This window comes from Uranotaenia lowii, chromosome 3 (genome assembly GCF_029784155.1).
Source record: "Uranotaenia lowii strain MFRU-FL chromosome 3, ASM2978415v1, whole genome shotgun sequence".
Taxonomy (NCBI): domain Eukaryota; kingdom Metazoa; phylum Arthropoda; class Insecta; order Diptera; family Culicidae; genus Uranotaenia; species Uranotaenia lowii.
The window spans coordinates 456154-468924 of NC_073693.1; the positions used below are offsets into that span (position 1 = coordinate 456154).

Sequence of the window (12771 nt, forward strand, 5' to 3'; positions counted from 1 at the left end):
CAAGTTTTGCGATGGTCGTAACGATTGCGGCGATTTAACCGATGAACCGCACGAATGTTCGTGCTACTCGTATTTGAAGTAAGTTGACTCTCTATTTTAGTGTATTTGGTTACATAAAAAAAAGTGTTAATTTCAGGGTGACAGACCCGTCGAAGATCTGCGATGGAATTCGCAATTGCTGGGACAAGTCAGATGAGAATCCACGGTTGTGCAAATGTCAGGAGGATAGTAGTTTCACCTGCGGTGAATCGGCTACATGTGTACCAAATGACTTCGTTTGTGATGGTGAAAATGACTGTCCAAATCGAGAGGACGAACGATTCTGCTATGCACTGCAGCAGAACCCTTCGGAAACGTAAGTAACAGTCAGTAAAAGTGATGTGGTTTTGTAAGATTTATTTTCAAATGCAGGAACTACGGAGAAGTGATGCAGCAGAGCTTCGGCATTTGGCACTCGAAGTGTTTCCCCAAAAACGAGCAGCTCAGTGATCAGGCGATAAAGGAGATTTGCGAAAGTGTGGGCTACCACAAGATTACCAAGGCCTATGGGAAGCGGATATCGGATGAATCTAGGCTGAGGACTGGTAACAGTACGGAAAATCCGGTAAGTCGATTGCGAAGGGCAGCTACGAAAACGGTCGTCCAGAACAAATTCTCCAAGGTTATGATCAACGACAAGCACACGTTCTTCATGAAACCCAGTAGGCCGATGTTTAAACTGGTCAACTGGGATGAGCACGACGAGCTGAACTGTAATCGACTGGAAATCATCTGTGGTAATTGAACTGGATTGTGTTGACGGAAAATAATAAAATGGAACGAATTTGTATTTCGTCTTTTCTGTTAGTCTGAAAATCATCCGAAAGCAAACAACTTTCGAACTATATTTTTTAGAATGATTCAAATATTTTTTTTTTATTTCAGACTTCAAATCCTTTTTATTTTAGTTTTACTGATTGATTTGAATGCAAAAAACATACACGATTGATGACGATTGATGTAATTTTATTGAACTGTTGCTAGTATTTTTAGACAAATTTTTAAAAAAGGTCACAATAAAGCACAGTAAAAGCTCTAAATATCAATTTCTAGTATAATCGATGCACGAAAATTAGTTAAGAATACTTAAAATTCTCAATTAAGTGCTACCAGAATGTTCCTCCAGTAGGCGCTGACTTGTTCTATGCGTTGGTTGTTGCACATTTGTTTACGTCTCAAAAAACAGCCGAATTCAAAAGTTTTGCTTGTGAAATTCAATGGAAATAATCCGATTTAAGTCATTAACAAATGGCCAGAAATAACCAAAACAAGTGGAAAACAACATCAGTGATCCCGTAGGACTTTAGATGCGATTTAGTTTCGAAAGTTTGATTGTAAGTTGTGTGTGTGTGTTTTTTTTTTAAACGAGTGAATTTATTGTTACGGAATAGAAAGCTGGATAACAAAACAAGAATTTAAAAAAAAATGTGATTGGTAGAAAATTTAATTTAATTGATGAATTGCGCATAGCGAAAACCTTTTTTTTTTCAAATCAACACAGAATTTCAACGCCAAAATGCAAACGACGAACCCGTTCACTTATTTTTAGAATCATACATTTGAGATTTGGTTTCAAAGGTCAAAGGTTTACTTTCTTGCGCTATTTATGTTGTTCAATTGCTTCAAAAACTCCAACATATCATCCACTGAACCGGAACACGTTTTAGAATATTTCTTCCATTCCTGACATTTGCTATTGTTGTTCGAAATACTGGCTGGGCAGTCCTAGAAGGAAAATGAAAAAAACCTTCAAATTCATCTAAAATTTACAAAACACACCCAAAAACTCACCGACAAAATCTGAACTGGAATGCAGAAAGCCATCAGGTTTGGCTTCAGAGAACTGCATTGCGATTCCAGAGGGACAAACATTTTGTTCGCCTTGAAGTATTCCACCATTTTTGGATATCCATTTTCGATGGCATTCAAACAATAGTCGGTGGCAATTGGCTTGACAAACTTGAGCAGATCCGGTTTGTCCGATAGAAGCTCTTCCAAGTACTTTCCGATGGTTTCTTTATCCAAAGAGCCGTCCGATTTTATAAGTTTGTTCTTTCGGAAAATGCACTCAACCAGTTTCTGGAACCGGAGAAAGATTTTCAAATCTGTAATTGATTTTTGTTAAACTAAGTACAAACTTACACAGTGTTTAACATCGTCATTCTTCGTTTTGTCGCCAATTTCATTTTGGCATGCATCGAGTGTACTTTGGGTGTACAATTGGGGGAAATCGCAACAGGACTGTGAATTATAAACTTAGAAAATTATGATTGCCCAGCTTAAAAAAGTTTTTTTATCTCACTGTGTTATCAGGAAATCCTTTGATGTCTGGTAATTTTTCACAAGAGGGATTTGCTTGAGCCGATGCTCCCTGAAATGAACTAAACATTAAACTCGGAAATAAAAGACCGTAATAGTTAAATACCTCAAAAATCAGCACCAGAAGAGTAGCAAAAATAAGACCTGTCATTCCACTATTCAACTACCAGAACTAAAATCCAATCCAATTCAGCTGTCCGATTTAAACGAAACCATGTGATGAGCGAAAAAGATTAGCCGCTTGCGCTAATGATGATTGCAGCCATTAGCAGTACTAGGTGAACTATCGATACAAAACATTGACAGACTGGGCTGTCAAATCGTAGGTCGCACACATCTGAACAATGGATGCGATTATCAACGGTCAATTTATTGATTAAATTGTAATTGGAAAAGTCCCCGAAAATTTTACAATAAAAACAGAATAGTCAAGAGAACAAAAATAAACGTGATGTCATATGCATGATATCACTAACAATACTTCGCTTCAAACCTTACTTTTACTAACAGAAATTAAATTTCAGATTTTGATTAAGTATCAAATTGATGAATTTCATTCAAAATTCTGTGTGAGCTATATTTGAATTACTGAATTAAATAACTCTATAAACCAAAATAAATCACAAATTATTGATATGTAAAATGAATAAATTCACAAGGTTCGAACTTATTTCTTCAAACTCATTTCTACAAACTAAAATTTAAAAAAAATTCAAATGAACAGCAATAAAATTTATAAAGAACGCACTGAACAAAAAATAATTAGTAAAAAAAATTAAAAATTGGAATAAAGTAGCTGAAAACTAATCACAAAAATGACAAACATGAAAAAACTGGAAAAACGCAAAAAATATATATCACAAACATAATTGTTGACAGGAATGATCGATGTGCATCGCTGAAAATATTAAAGATTCTTGCCATTCATGTCATTTTTGTAATTGTTATCATTATCATCACCGAAAACTTGAAGTTTTTGAAATTTTTGAAATTATGGAAATTTTTAAACTTTTGAAATTTTTTGAAATTTTTTGGAATTTTAAAATTTTTTTTGAAATTTTTGAAATTTTTGAAATTTTTGAAATTTTGGAATTTTTAAGATTATAGAAATTTTTGAAATTTGTGAATTTTTTAAATGTTTTATAATTTTAAAAAAAATTAAAATTTTTGAAATTTCTAACATATTTTAAATTTTTAAAAATTCTAAAGTTTTTGAAATTTTTGAAACTTTTGAACGTTTTGAAACCTTTAAAATTTTTGAAATTTTTAAAATTTTGAAATTTTTTGAAATTTTTGAAATTTTTGAAATTTTTGAAATTTTTGAAATTTTTGAAATTTTTGAAATTTTTGAAATTTTTGAAATTTTTGAAATTTTGGAAATTTTGGATATTTTGGAAATTTTGGAAATTTTGGAAATTTTTGTAATTTTTTGAAATTTTTGAAATTTTTAAAATTTTTAAAATTTTTGAAATTTTTGAAATTTTTGAAATTTTTGAAATTTTTGAAATTTTTGAAATTTTTGAAATTTTTGAAATTTTTGAAATTTTTGAAATTTTTGAAATTTTTGAAAATTTTGAAATTTTTAAAATTTTTGAAAATTTTGAAATTTTTAAAATTTTTAAAATTTTTTAAATTTTTTGAAGTTTTTAAAATTTTTGAAATTTTTTAAATTTTTGAAAAGTATTAAATTTTTGATTTTTTTTAAAATTTTTGAAACTTTTGAAACTTTTGAATTTTTTAAATTTTTTGAAATTTTTGAAATTTTTGAAATTTTTGAAATTTTTGAAATTTTTTGAAATTTTTGAAATTTTTGAAATTTCTGAAATTTTTGAAATTTTTGAAATTTATGAAATTTATGAAATTTTTGAAATTTTTGAAATTTTTGAAATTTTTGAAATTTTTGAATTTTTGAATTTTTGAAAATTTTGAAAATTTTGAAAATTTTGAAATTTTTCTAATTTTAAAATTTTTTGAAATTTTTTAAATTTTAGAATTTTTTCAAATATTTGAAATATTTAAATTTTGAAATTTTTTGAAATTTTTGAAATTTTTGAATTTTTTGACGTTTTTGAAATTTTTAAACTTTTTGAAATTTTAGGAATTTTTGAAATTTTTAAAACTTCTAAAACTCTAAAATTTTTAAACTTTTTAAAGTTTTTGAAATTTTTGAAATTTTTGAAATTTTTAAAACTTTTAAGATTTTTGAAATTTTTAAAATTTTTTGATATTTTTGAAATTTTTTGAATTTTTTGAAATTATCGAAATTTTTGAAATTTTTGAAATTTTTGAAAATTTTGGCATTTTTGAAATTTTTGAAATTTTTGAAATTTTTGAAATTTTTGAAATTTTTGAAATTTTTGAAATTTTTGAAATTTTTGAAATTTTTGAAATTTTTGAAATTTTTGAAATTTTTGAAATTTTTGAAATTTTTGAAATTTTTGAAATTTTTGAAATTTTTGAAATTTTTGAAATTTTTAAAATTTTTGAAATTTTTGAAATTTTTGAAATTTTTGAAATTTTTGAAATTTTTGAAATTTTTGAAATTTTTGAAATTTTTGAAATTTTTGAAATTTTTGAAATTTTTGAAATTTTTGAAATTTTTGAAATTTTTGAAATTTTTGAAATTTTTGAAATTTTTGAAATTTTTGAAATTTTTGAAATTTTTGAAATTTTTGAAATTTTTGAAATTTTTGAAATTTTTGAAATTTTTGAAATTTTTGAAATTTTTGAAATTTTTGAAATTTTTGAAATTTTTGAAATTTTTGAAATTTTTGAAATTTTTAAAATTTTTGAAATTTTTGAAATTTTTGAAATCTTTGAAACTTTTGAAATTTTTGAAAATTTTGAAATTTTTGAAATTTTTGAAATTTTTGAAATTTTTGAAATTTTTGAAATTTTTGAAATTTTTGAAATTTTTGAAATTTTTGAAATTTTTGAAATTTTTGAAATTTTTGAAATTTTTGAAATTTTTGAAATTTTTGAAATTTTTGAAATTTTTGAAATTTTTGAAATTTTTGAAATTTTTGAAATTTTTGAAATTTTTGAAATTTTTGAAATTTTTGAAATTTTTGAAATTTTAGAAATATTTGGAATTTTTGAAATTTTTGAAATTTTTGAAATTTTTGAAATTTTTGAAATTTTTGAAATTTTTGTAATTTTTGAAATTTTTGAAATTTTTGAAATTTTTGAAATTTTTAAAATTTTTGACATTTTTAAAATTTTTAAAATTTTTGAAATTTTTGAAATTTTTGAAATTTTTGAAATTTTTGAAATTTTTGAAATTTTTGAAATTTTTGAAATTTTTGAAATTTTTGAAATTTTTGAAATTTTTGAAATTTTTGAAATTTTTGAAATTTTTGAAATTTTTGGAGTTTTTAAATTTTTGAAATTTTTGAAATTTTTGAAATTTTGAAATTTTTAAAATTTTTGAAATTTTTGAAATTTTTGAAATTTTTGAAATTTTTGGAATTTTGAAATTTTTAATTTTAGTGAAATTTTTGAAATTTTTGCAATTTTTGAAATTTTTGGAAAATTGAAATTTTTGAAATTTTTCAAATTTTTCAAAATTTTTAATATTTTCAGATTTTTCAAATTTTTGAAATTTATCAAATTTTGAAATTTTTAAAATTTTTGAAATTTTTTAAATTTATCAAATTTTAAAGTTTTTTTAATTTCTAAATTTTTAAAGTTTATGAAATTTTTAAAATTTTAAAAATTTTTAAATTTTAAACTATGACATCTTAAAAATTTTTAAATTTTTGAAATTTTTTAAATTTTTTCAATTTTCTAAATGTTTTAAATATTTAAAATTTTTAAAATATTTGATTTATTTTTGAAATTTTTGAAAGTTTTGTATATTTTTGAAATTCTTAAAATTTTTGTCATTTTTGTCATTTTTGTCATTTTTGTCATTTTTGTCATTTTTGTCATTTTTGTCATTTTTGTCATTTTTGTCATTTTTGTCATTTTTGTCATTTTTGTCATTTTTGTCATTTTTGTCATTTTTGTCATTTTTGTCATTTTTGTCATTTTTGTCATTTTTGTCATTTTTGTCATTTTTGTCATGTTTGTCATTTTTGTCATTTTTGTCATTTTCGTCATTTTTGTCATTTTTGTCATTTTTGTCATTTTTGTCATTTTTGTCATTTTTGTCATTTTTGTAATTTTTGTCATTTTTGTCATTTTTGTCATTTTTGTCATTTTTGTCATTTTTGTCATTTTTGTCATTTTTGTCATTTTTGTCATTTTTGTCATTTTTGTCATTTTTGTCATTTTTGTCATTTTTGTCATTTTTGTCATTTTTGTCATTTTTGTCATTTTTGTCATTTTTGTCATTTTTGTCATTTTTGTCATTTTTGTCATTTTTGTCATTTTTGTCATTTTTGTCATTTTTGTCATTTTTGTCATTTTTGTCATTTTTGTCATTTTTGTCATTTTTGTCATTTTTGTCTGGATTCAATTTAGAAATACAAATTGCAAATTGAATTTATTGGGCACAACTTTTTATTTCATTCACAAGTTTCTTCCGCTATGAATTCTACTGTATCTACTTTCAATCTGAATAAGAAATTGCTTGAACTAGTTTTTCCGGTGTATTGATGCATTTTTCGTTGAATATTTTCTGCTTCTTACAGGTTTCATCTTGGGAGGAGAATTTATCCGGACAAAACTGTAAAAAAAATTATATTGATTTATTTTAATCAAAGCAACCCATTGAGAATTTGAACCGTACCGCTGTTATTTTGGCCGAAATGCAAATCGACATGATCATCGGTTTCGCCGCACACTGCGATGGCATTTTCAGTGTCTTTAGCAGTTCTTCCATTTTCGCGTAATTGTCCTCTACCATGCCGAAACACTGTCCGATTGCTTTGTTTTTCACGACGTCAAGCCATTCCGGTTTTCCCTTCAGCGTGTTGTCAAAAAACTGCTCGATGACGGTTTTGTCAAGGGAGCCATCTGTTTTTTTAAATTTGAACTTTTCGAACAGACAGAGTATCCCTTTCTACAACAGAGTGAAATATTTTTTAAGTTGTGATTCTGAAGATTTTAGAACAATTTTCGGTTAATACTCACACAATTCAACTCCTCAATGCTGTCTTTGGAGTCCCGCGGGTAGCATTCGTCTATTTGTACTCCATCAAAAAGGGCTGGATTATCACAACAGGTCTGTGAATGAATTTTTCAATATTGTATTTTTTCGGAAGTCATTTCTAACGACTTTACAAAAACTCACAACGTTGGGAGTGATTTTTGGTGGTTTGTCACATAAGGTTCCATCATCTTGTGCGGTCGAAATCTTAAATTGAAAATGTGTCAATCAATTGCATAATCGATTATTCTTGTGTAGCTACATACATTGGTAACCGCGGATAGAAGGATAAAAAATAATAATAAATTCAACATTTCAGCTGGACAGTTCACTTTGGATAACTATCATTTACTGAAGACTGTAAAGATGAGGAACATATTTTTATATCTAAATCGACTTAATTTTGGATTCACAAAAAACCACTTTAAGTAATTGTCGAAATACGTTAACAAAAACTTCTGTTAACCTTGTAAAATTATCGAGCGCTATTCTGTTAAGTTTCATTCAACCGCAGTTCAATTAAGCTCGAAACTGTCATTTTGATATATAATATAAAAAAAGTACTGACATTTAAAGAAAAACCTGTCTGACTTAGATTTTTTATTCAAACAATTTTTATTGAGTTGGGATAATTTTCCATAAATTTTGGTTTGCTGAGTGCCTGTTAAAGTCATCGTCAGTCACTCATAGAATATCTCAGTGCAGTCTAATGCTCCCTTTTGAAATGATCTATCCATTTCCGTATAAAAAAAATCGTGGCGTGATTGCTAAAATACTACAAATGCTAAAACCGTCAACCTCCAGAAAAAGTTCTCAGCACGCTGTAACTATAAAGGCCATTTGCTTAAAAGACCAGAACTCTAGCTACAACACAACGGCCCCTGACTCTGTGATGCCAAAAATCAGCTTAGAACGGGAAATCAATTGAAAATAAGCAAGTGAGAATTGCAGAAAAAAAATCTAGTTTGACAAGTGAACCAATAATGATGCCGGCCTCTTTGAAAAAGGCGAATGTCGGAGCAACCGTTGTCGTTATAAATTTGCATATTTGAACAACATTTTCGTTCTCGATTTTGTAAAACAGAAAGGAAGTAAATTTAAAGGGATTGTTTTCGATTTATCTTTTTTGAAACAAAAAATTCTCGTGATAACTGCATAATTTATTGGGACAGAAAGAAAAAAATTACTGTTAAGTTTTATTCCCTATTTCATTTCTCCAGTTTTGTCCGCGTATGATTTCAAAAACTGTAAAAAGCTTTCTGTTGTATTAACACACTTTTTCACAAAAGTTCGTGCTTCTTGACATTCTAAACCACCAATTGTATGTTTTGAAGGACAGTTCTGAAAGTGAAAAAAAAACAACAATTAAAAAAACCACAAAAAAGTAGGCGTTTTTCAAAAACCTACGGCCAATAGATTCAGCTCCATGCAAAACGACATCAAAGTAGGCTTCACAGAACACTGCGACATTGGCAGAATATCCAGCTTATTGGACTCGAAGAAACTGACCATTTGTTGATGGTTTTCCTCGATCATCTGAAAGCACGGTTCGATTGCCACTGTTTTGAAGATATCCCTCCATTCTGTGTAGTTTTTGAGCTGATCTTCGAAATACTTGTTCATTGCGGTTTTATCCAATGATCCGTCCGGTTTGAGAAAATTTCTGTCTTTGAAAACACAATCAGTTGATTTCTAAAATTAAATGAAAAATCTTGAGTTAATATTTTGGAATTTTCAACTAAAAAATTTGGCACATTACACAATACATTTCGACTACGGTGTAATTTGAGCTATTGAACTGATTTACACAGTCTTGGATGATTTTGTCTTCTTCCATGTGAAGTCCCTCACAACAGCTCTGGGGAAGAATCGAAGTTTTTGTTAAGAAGTCAAAACGAGGCCAAATGAAAACATACTAACCACATTTGAAACGAGGACTTTCGGTAATTGATTGCATTGCTGGATTTCATCAGCCAATATCTAAAAATTTATATGTTAGACTTATTTTGTTTTGAATTTAGTATACTCTGACTTACATGATTAAAAAAGACGAAAAAACATAATAAAGAAAATAAATGTGAACTACTTAACATGTTGAGCTGTATATTACAGGCGTTTCACTCGGTTGTTTTGACACAAATGAAGAAATTTTCAATATTTCCTCACTTTATAAATGAATGTGTTGATAAAAAATGAAACATAACAAACGGTGATTTATCATTTCTCTGAGTTAATAAAAGTGTTTTTCTATTCAATCAAAGATTGCCATGGTCGTATTGTCATTTTTGATACAAGTCTTTCGTTTTTCACTTTTTTTTTAATCTCAAGTCACGAAGTAATTTAGGGAATAATCTTCCGAAAAAATACTTTAAATAACAAATAAAAACAGGAAAAAATCAGATTTTGTGATTGATGATCGCCTATGAAAAAGGCACACATTAATCGTCTTACGTTTCATAAGAGGCCTCAAGCCGTGATTTGGCATAAAGAGCCCCAGACAACCATTTGGTGGGTATTTCGAATTCAAATATACGTGCAAATATACGTGTAAACATATCGTATATAATGCAGCAAAACCAGTATATACGTGTCATTTTGAAGGCCATATAGGTACATTAGTACACATATTCTTGATTTGGATTGTACTGCCGGAATAAAATCATGCAATGTATTTAAATACGATAAAGAATATGCATGGCCCGCACATTGTAGGTGCAGATATACGAAAATGAGTTTAAATAACATTCTATACGATATAATCGGTAAAATAAAATACGACTTCTTGTTGTCTGGGCTTTCGATCATAGTCGTTTTACCAATGTACGATTAGTTTCCATACAAAAGACAAGAAGTTATTAGCCGAAATATGTTCAAGCAAAAGTATGCGATAGATATGTTTTCTATAAAAATAAAAAAAATCTAAAATACCGTTGCCCATCTAGCTATTTAATTATTTTTAATTTTTATTTTATCATAATCAACAATCTATAGAGAATTGGTTATTTATTTATTCAATAAAACGAGCTTTTATATTTATGAACTGCAGGAATCTTTCGGTTGAATTTACACATTTCTTCAAAAAGTTCCGTCCATCTTGACATTCAGCGCCACCAGTTGCATATTTTGAAGGACAGTTCTAAAAAACAGGCAAAACAGATATAAGAATCACTTTAAATAAATTTCAAAATGATAACATACAGCCACCAGATTCAGATCCATGCAGAAGAACATCAAAGTATGCTTCACGGCACACTGCGACGAGCTGGGCAGAATGTCCACCTTGTTGACCTCCAGGAAGGTTTGAATTTGCTCAAAGTCTTCCTCGATCATTCTGGCACACGGTTCAATGGCCGCCGTTTTGAAGAGGTTAACCCAGTCGTTATGGTTCTTGCGAAGATGCTCTTCGAAATATTTGTTCATGACGACCTTGTCCACCGATCCGTCGGGCTTGAGGAAGTTGCAGTTTTTGAAAATACAATCGGAAACCTTCTAAAAATGTGAATTTTATCGTTAGATTGTGTTCGGTGTTTCCTTAAGGCTTCTTACACAGTATCTTTCGCCTTCAGTGTAGTTCGTACTGTTGAACTGTTTCATACAATCCTCGATGATTTTGTCATCGTCGAACTGGGGAGGTTCACAGCAGCTCTGAGGAAAGATTTATTCATATTAACGACATCAGAAAACATAAAACCCAATGTTTTACCGCATTCGAATCGAGTACTTTCGGTAGCTCTTCGCATAGCTGAGTATTTTCAGACAGAATCTGAAAAAAAGGAAAAATTTAAAACAGTTTACCCAACACGCACCTCCAACTCACTGGCTCCAGAATACCGAATATAAGAAGAACAGAGAAAAAATTCAACACTGACGGCATTTTCACCAAACAAACTGATGTCCACTGTTAACGGGTGAACTTTGCAGTTGAATGATTTGAATGGAATCGTAAAATCTCCGAACAGCTCGGGCTTTATAATTCGTTATAGCTTCTAAAAACTTTGTAAATTTATTGCATTCTCATCATTCAAACACTTATCTCTTTAAATCAACACTGCAACGAATTTCCCATTCGCTTTAAATCTGGCACAATCTCATTCTAGTTTCAGCGAAAACTTTAATGTTTGTTTTAGTTTTTCGTATCGTCAAATCACATTGAAATTAAGAAAACAGATCAATCAGAGAAATCTGATCGAGAACATTGAAATTAAGAAAACAGATCAATCAGAGAAAAAATAATAGGACATATTATCGAAATTAAACTCTATTTTGAAGGTAGTAGAGTACGGTGAGGTAAAAATATTTTTAAAAAATATTCTTAAATCTGAGAACAATAAAATTCAAAACTCTGAAGTGGATTAGAAGTGATTCTAGAAGACTGCATTCAGGCGCTCCCAAAAATGAGGTAAAGTAGCTTTTATGCATATTTTTTTTTAAGACATACACCGTCTTAGCCGATTTAGGCTTTACAGACTGAATAAACGACATGGACCACTTAAGATTAACATTTAACACCTAGTACCGAGATGGAAATCGAACCCATGCCATCAGTGGACCAGCGATTACCGTCTTACCACACGCTAACCACTCGACAACCGAGACGTACAAATATTAATGTAATATTTGAAAAATCGTGTTTCAGCAACCAAGATTCTCGTATTCTCGTTTTTTTCTTTTTTTTTTCAATTAGGGTTTAGATTCGATGTGTTAGTGAAGAAAATCATAATTTTTTACTTTTTTACCTGTTAATTGATAGAGACATTTTTCAAACAAAATGGGAGCATACAAAAACACTCTCTTTTTAATCTTTCTAATCGTCATTAAACCTTCATAGAAGCCTCAATTTGTTTTTTTTATCTTCATTTGAATAACATTTTGATACTGAAAACAGTATCGAAAACTGCTACTTTCAGCACTCAATTCAATGTCCATGACCTACTTGATCTTACATTTTCAGTCGTTGGCTTGCTCGTCCACATACCACTAATCACTAATCGTACTTCCATAGCCAGAACTTATGTCTGAGTCCCAAAGAACAATAAAAGTGTCTTATTATTCTTCTTGTCTTTGTTCGTGTCTTTAATTATTTTAACATAAAAACATTAAAATGATCAAAAACACAAAGTGGTTGGGCCTACCATGGAGCAGAGAACGCAGAGACATCCGGAACACAGGAACAGGAAGAAACGTGGACCACCAGTACCATACGTTTCAAATGGGCAATATCGTTGGAAGCATGCTAAGAAAAATGCTCCTTGATGAAGTAACCATGCGTAATGTAAAGAAACTCATCCGATCACTAGGGCCATTCTAAAAGGGCTGGAAAT

The 12771-nt window shown here is 28.9% G+C and overlaps 4 protein-coding genes across 4 annotated transcripts; all 4 read right to left on the reverse strand.

Annotated features, from left to right (window-relative positions):
• Nucleotides 1-1085: 1085 nt before the first annotated feature.
• Nucleotides 1086-2555, reverse strand: LOC129757102 (general odorant-binding protein 68-like). Its single transcript, XM_055754231.1, has 5 exons — nt 2465-2555; nt 2342-2410; nt 2182-2280; nt 1831-2118; nt 1086-1764 (listed from the first exon to the last, which is right to left on the reverse strand). Exons 1-5 carry the CDS (start codon nt 2507-2509, stop codon nt 1627-1629), a joined length of 639 nt encoding a protein of 212 aa, XP_055610206.1. The 5' UTR covers nt 2510-2555; the 3' UTR covers nt 1086-1626.
• Nucleotides 2556-6910: 4355 nt separating this feature from the next.
• On the reverse strand, nt 6911-7772 carry LOC129758553 (uncharacterized). The gene is made up of 5 exons (XM_055756078.1): nt 7717-7772; nt 7595-7657; nt 7435-7527; nt 7091-7363; nt 6911-7027 (listed from the first exon to the last, which is right to left on the reverse strand). The coding sequence occupies exons 1-5, from the start codon at nt 7762-7764 to the stop codon at nt 6911-6913; spliced, it is 594 nt and encodes a 197-aa protein (XP_055612053.1). The 5' UTR covers nt 7765-7772.
• Nucleotides 7773-8653: 881 nt separating this feature from the next.
• Nucleotides 8654-9417, reverse strand: LOC129758554 (general odorant-binding protein 66-like). Its single transcript, XM_055756079.1, has 4 exons — nt 9371-9417; nt 9210-9308; nt 8858-9142; nt 8654-8791 (listed from the first exon to the last, which is right to left on the reverse strand). The coding sequence occupies exons 2-4, from the start codon at nt 9285-9287 to the stop codon at nt 8654-8656; spliced, it is 501 nt and encodes a 166-aa protein (XP_055612054.1). The 5' UTR covers nt 9288-9308; nt 9371-9417.
• Nucleotides 9418-10422: 1005 nt separating this feature from the next.
• Nucleotides 10423-11324, reverse strand: LOC129758556 (general odorant-binding protein 66-like). Its single transcript, XM_055756080.1, has 5 exons — nt 11268-11324; nt 11154-11213; nt 10997-11095; nt 10649-10939; nt 10423-10586 (listed from the first exon to the last, which is right to left on the reverse strand). Exons 1-5 carry the CDS (start codon nt 11322-11324, stop codon nt 10458-10460), a joined length of 636 nt encoding a protein of 211 aa, XP_055612055.1. The 3' UTR covers nt 10423-10457.
• Between the last annotated feature and the right edge of the window lie 1447 nt (nt 11325-12771).

Excerpts from the sequence above, each read along its gene's own strand:
- LOC129758556 (XM_055756080.1), bottom strand. The coding sequence starts at position 11,324 with ATGCCGTCAGTGTTGAATTTTTTCTCTGTTCTTCTTATATTCGGTATT. Across the intron at positions 11,096-11,153 it reads AAGTACTCGATTCGAATGCG|AGCTGCTGTGAACCTCCCCA; the intron begins GTAAAACATTGG and ends ATCTTTCCTCAG. Across the intron at positions 10,940-10,996 it reads CTGAAGGCGAAAGATACTGT|AAGGTTTCCGATTGTATTTT; the intron begins GTAAGAAGCCTT and ends TCACATTTTTAG.
- LOC129758553 (XM_055756078.1), bottom strand. The coding sequence starts at position 7,764 with ATGTTGAATTTATTATTATTTTTTATCCTTCTATCCGCGGTTACCAAT. Across the intron at positions 7,528-7,594 it reads CAAAAATCACTCCCAACGTT|ACCTGTTGTGATAATCCAGC; the intron begins GTGAGTTTTTGT and ends ATTCATTCACAG. Across the intron at positions 7,028-7,090 it reads TTTCGGCCAAAATAACAGCG|TTTTGTCCGGATAAATTCTC; the intron begins GTACGGTTCAAA and ends TTTTTTTTACAG.
- LOC129758554 (XM_055756079.1), bottom strand. The coding sequence starts at position 9,287 with ATGGAAGAAGACAAAATCATCCAAGACTGTGTAAATCAGTTCAATAGC. Across the intron at positions 9,143-9,209 it reads CCGTAGTCGAAATGTATTGT|AAATCAACTGATTGTGTTTT; the intron begins GTAATGTGCCAA and ends ATTTAATTTTAG. Across the intron at positions 8,792-8,857 it reads TGGAGCTGAATCTATTGGCC|AACTGTCCTTCAAAACATAC; the intron begins GTAGGTTTTTGA and ends TTTCACTTTCAG.
- LOC129757102 (XM_055754231.1), bottom strand. The coding sequence starts at position 2,509 with ATGACAGGTCTTATTTTTGCTACTCTTCTGGTGCTGATTTTTGAG. Across the intron at positions 2,411-2,464 it reads TTCTGGTGCTGATTTTTGAG|GGAGCATCGGCTCAAGCAAA; the intron begins GTATTTAACTAT and ends AGTTCATTTCAG. Across the intron at positions 1,765-1,830 it reads TTCCAGTTCAGATTTTGTCG|GACTGCCCAGCCAGTATTTC; the intron begins GTGAGTTTTTGG and ends TTTTCCTTCTAG.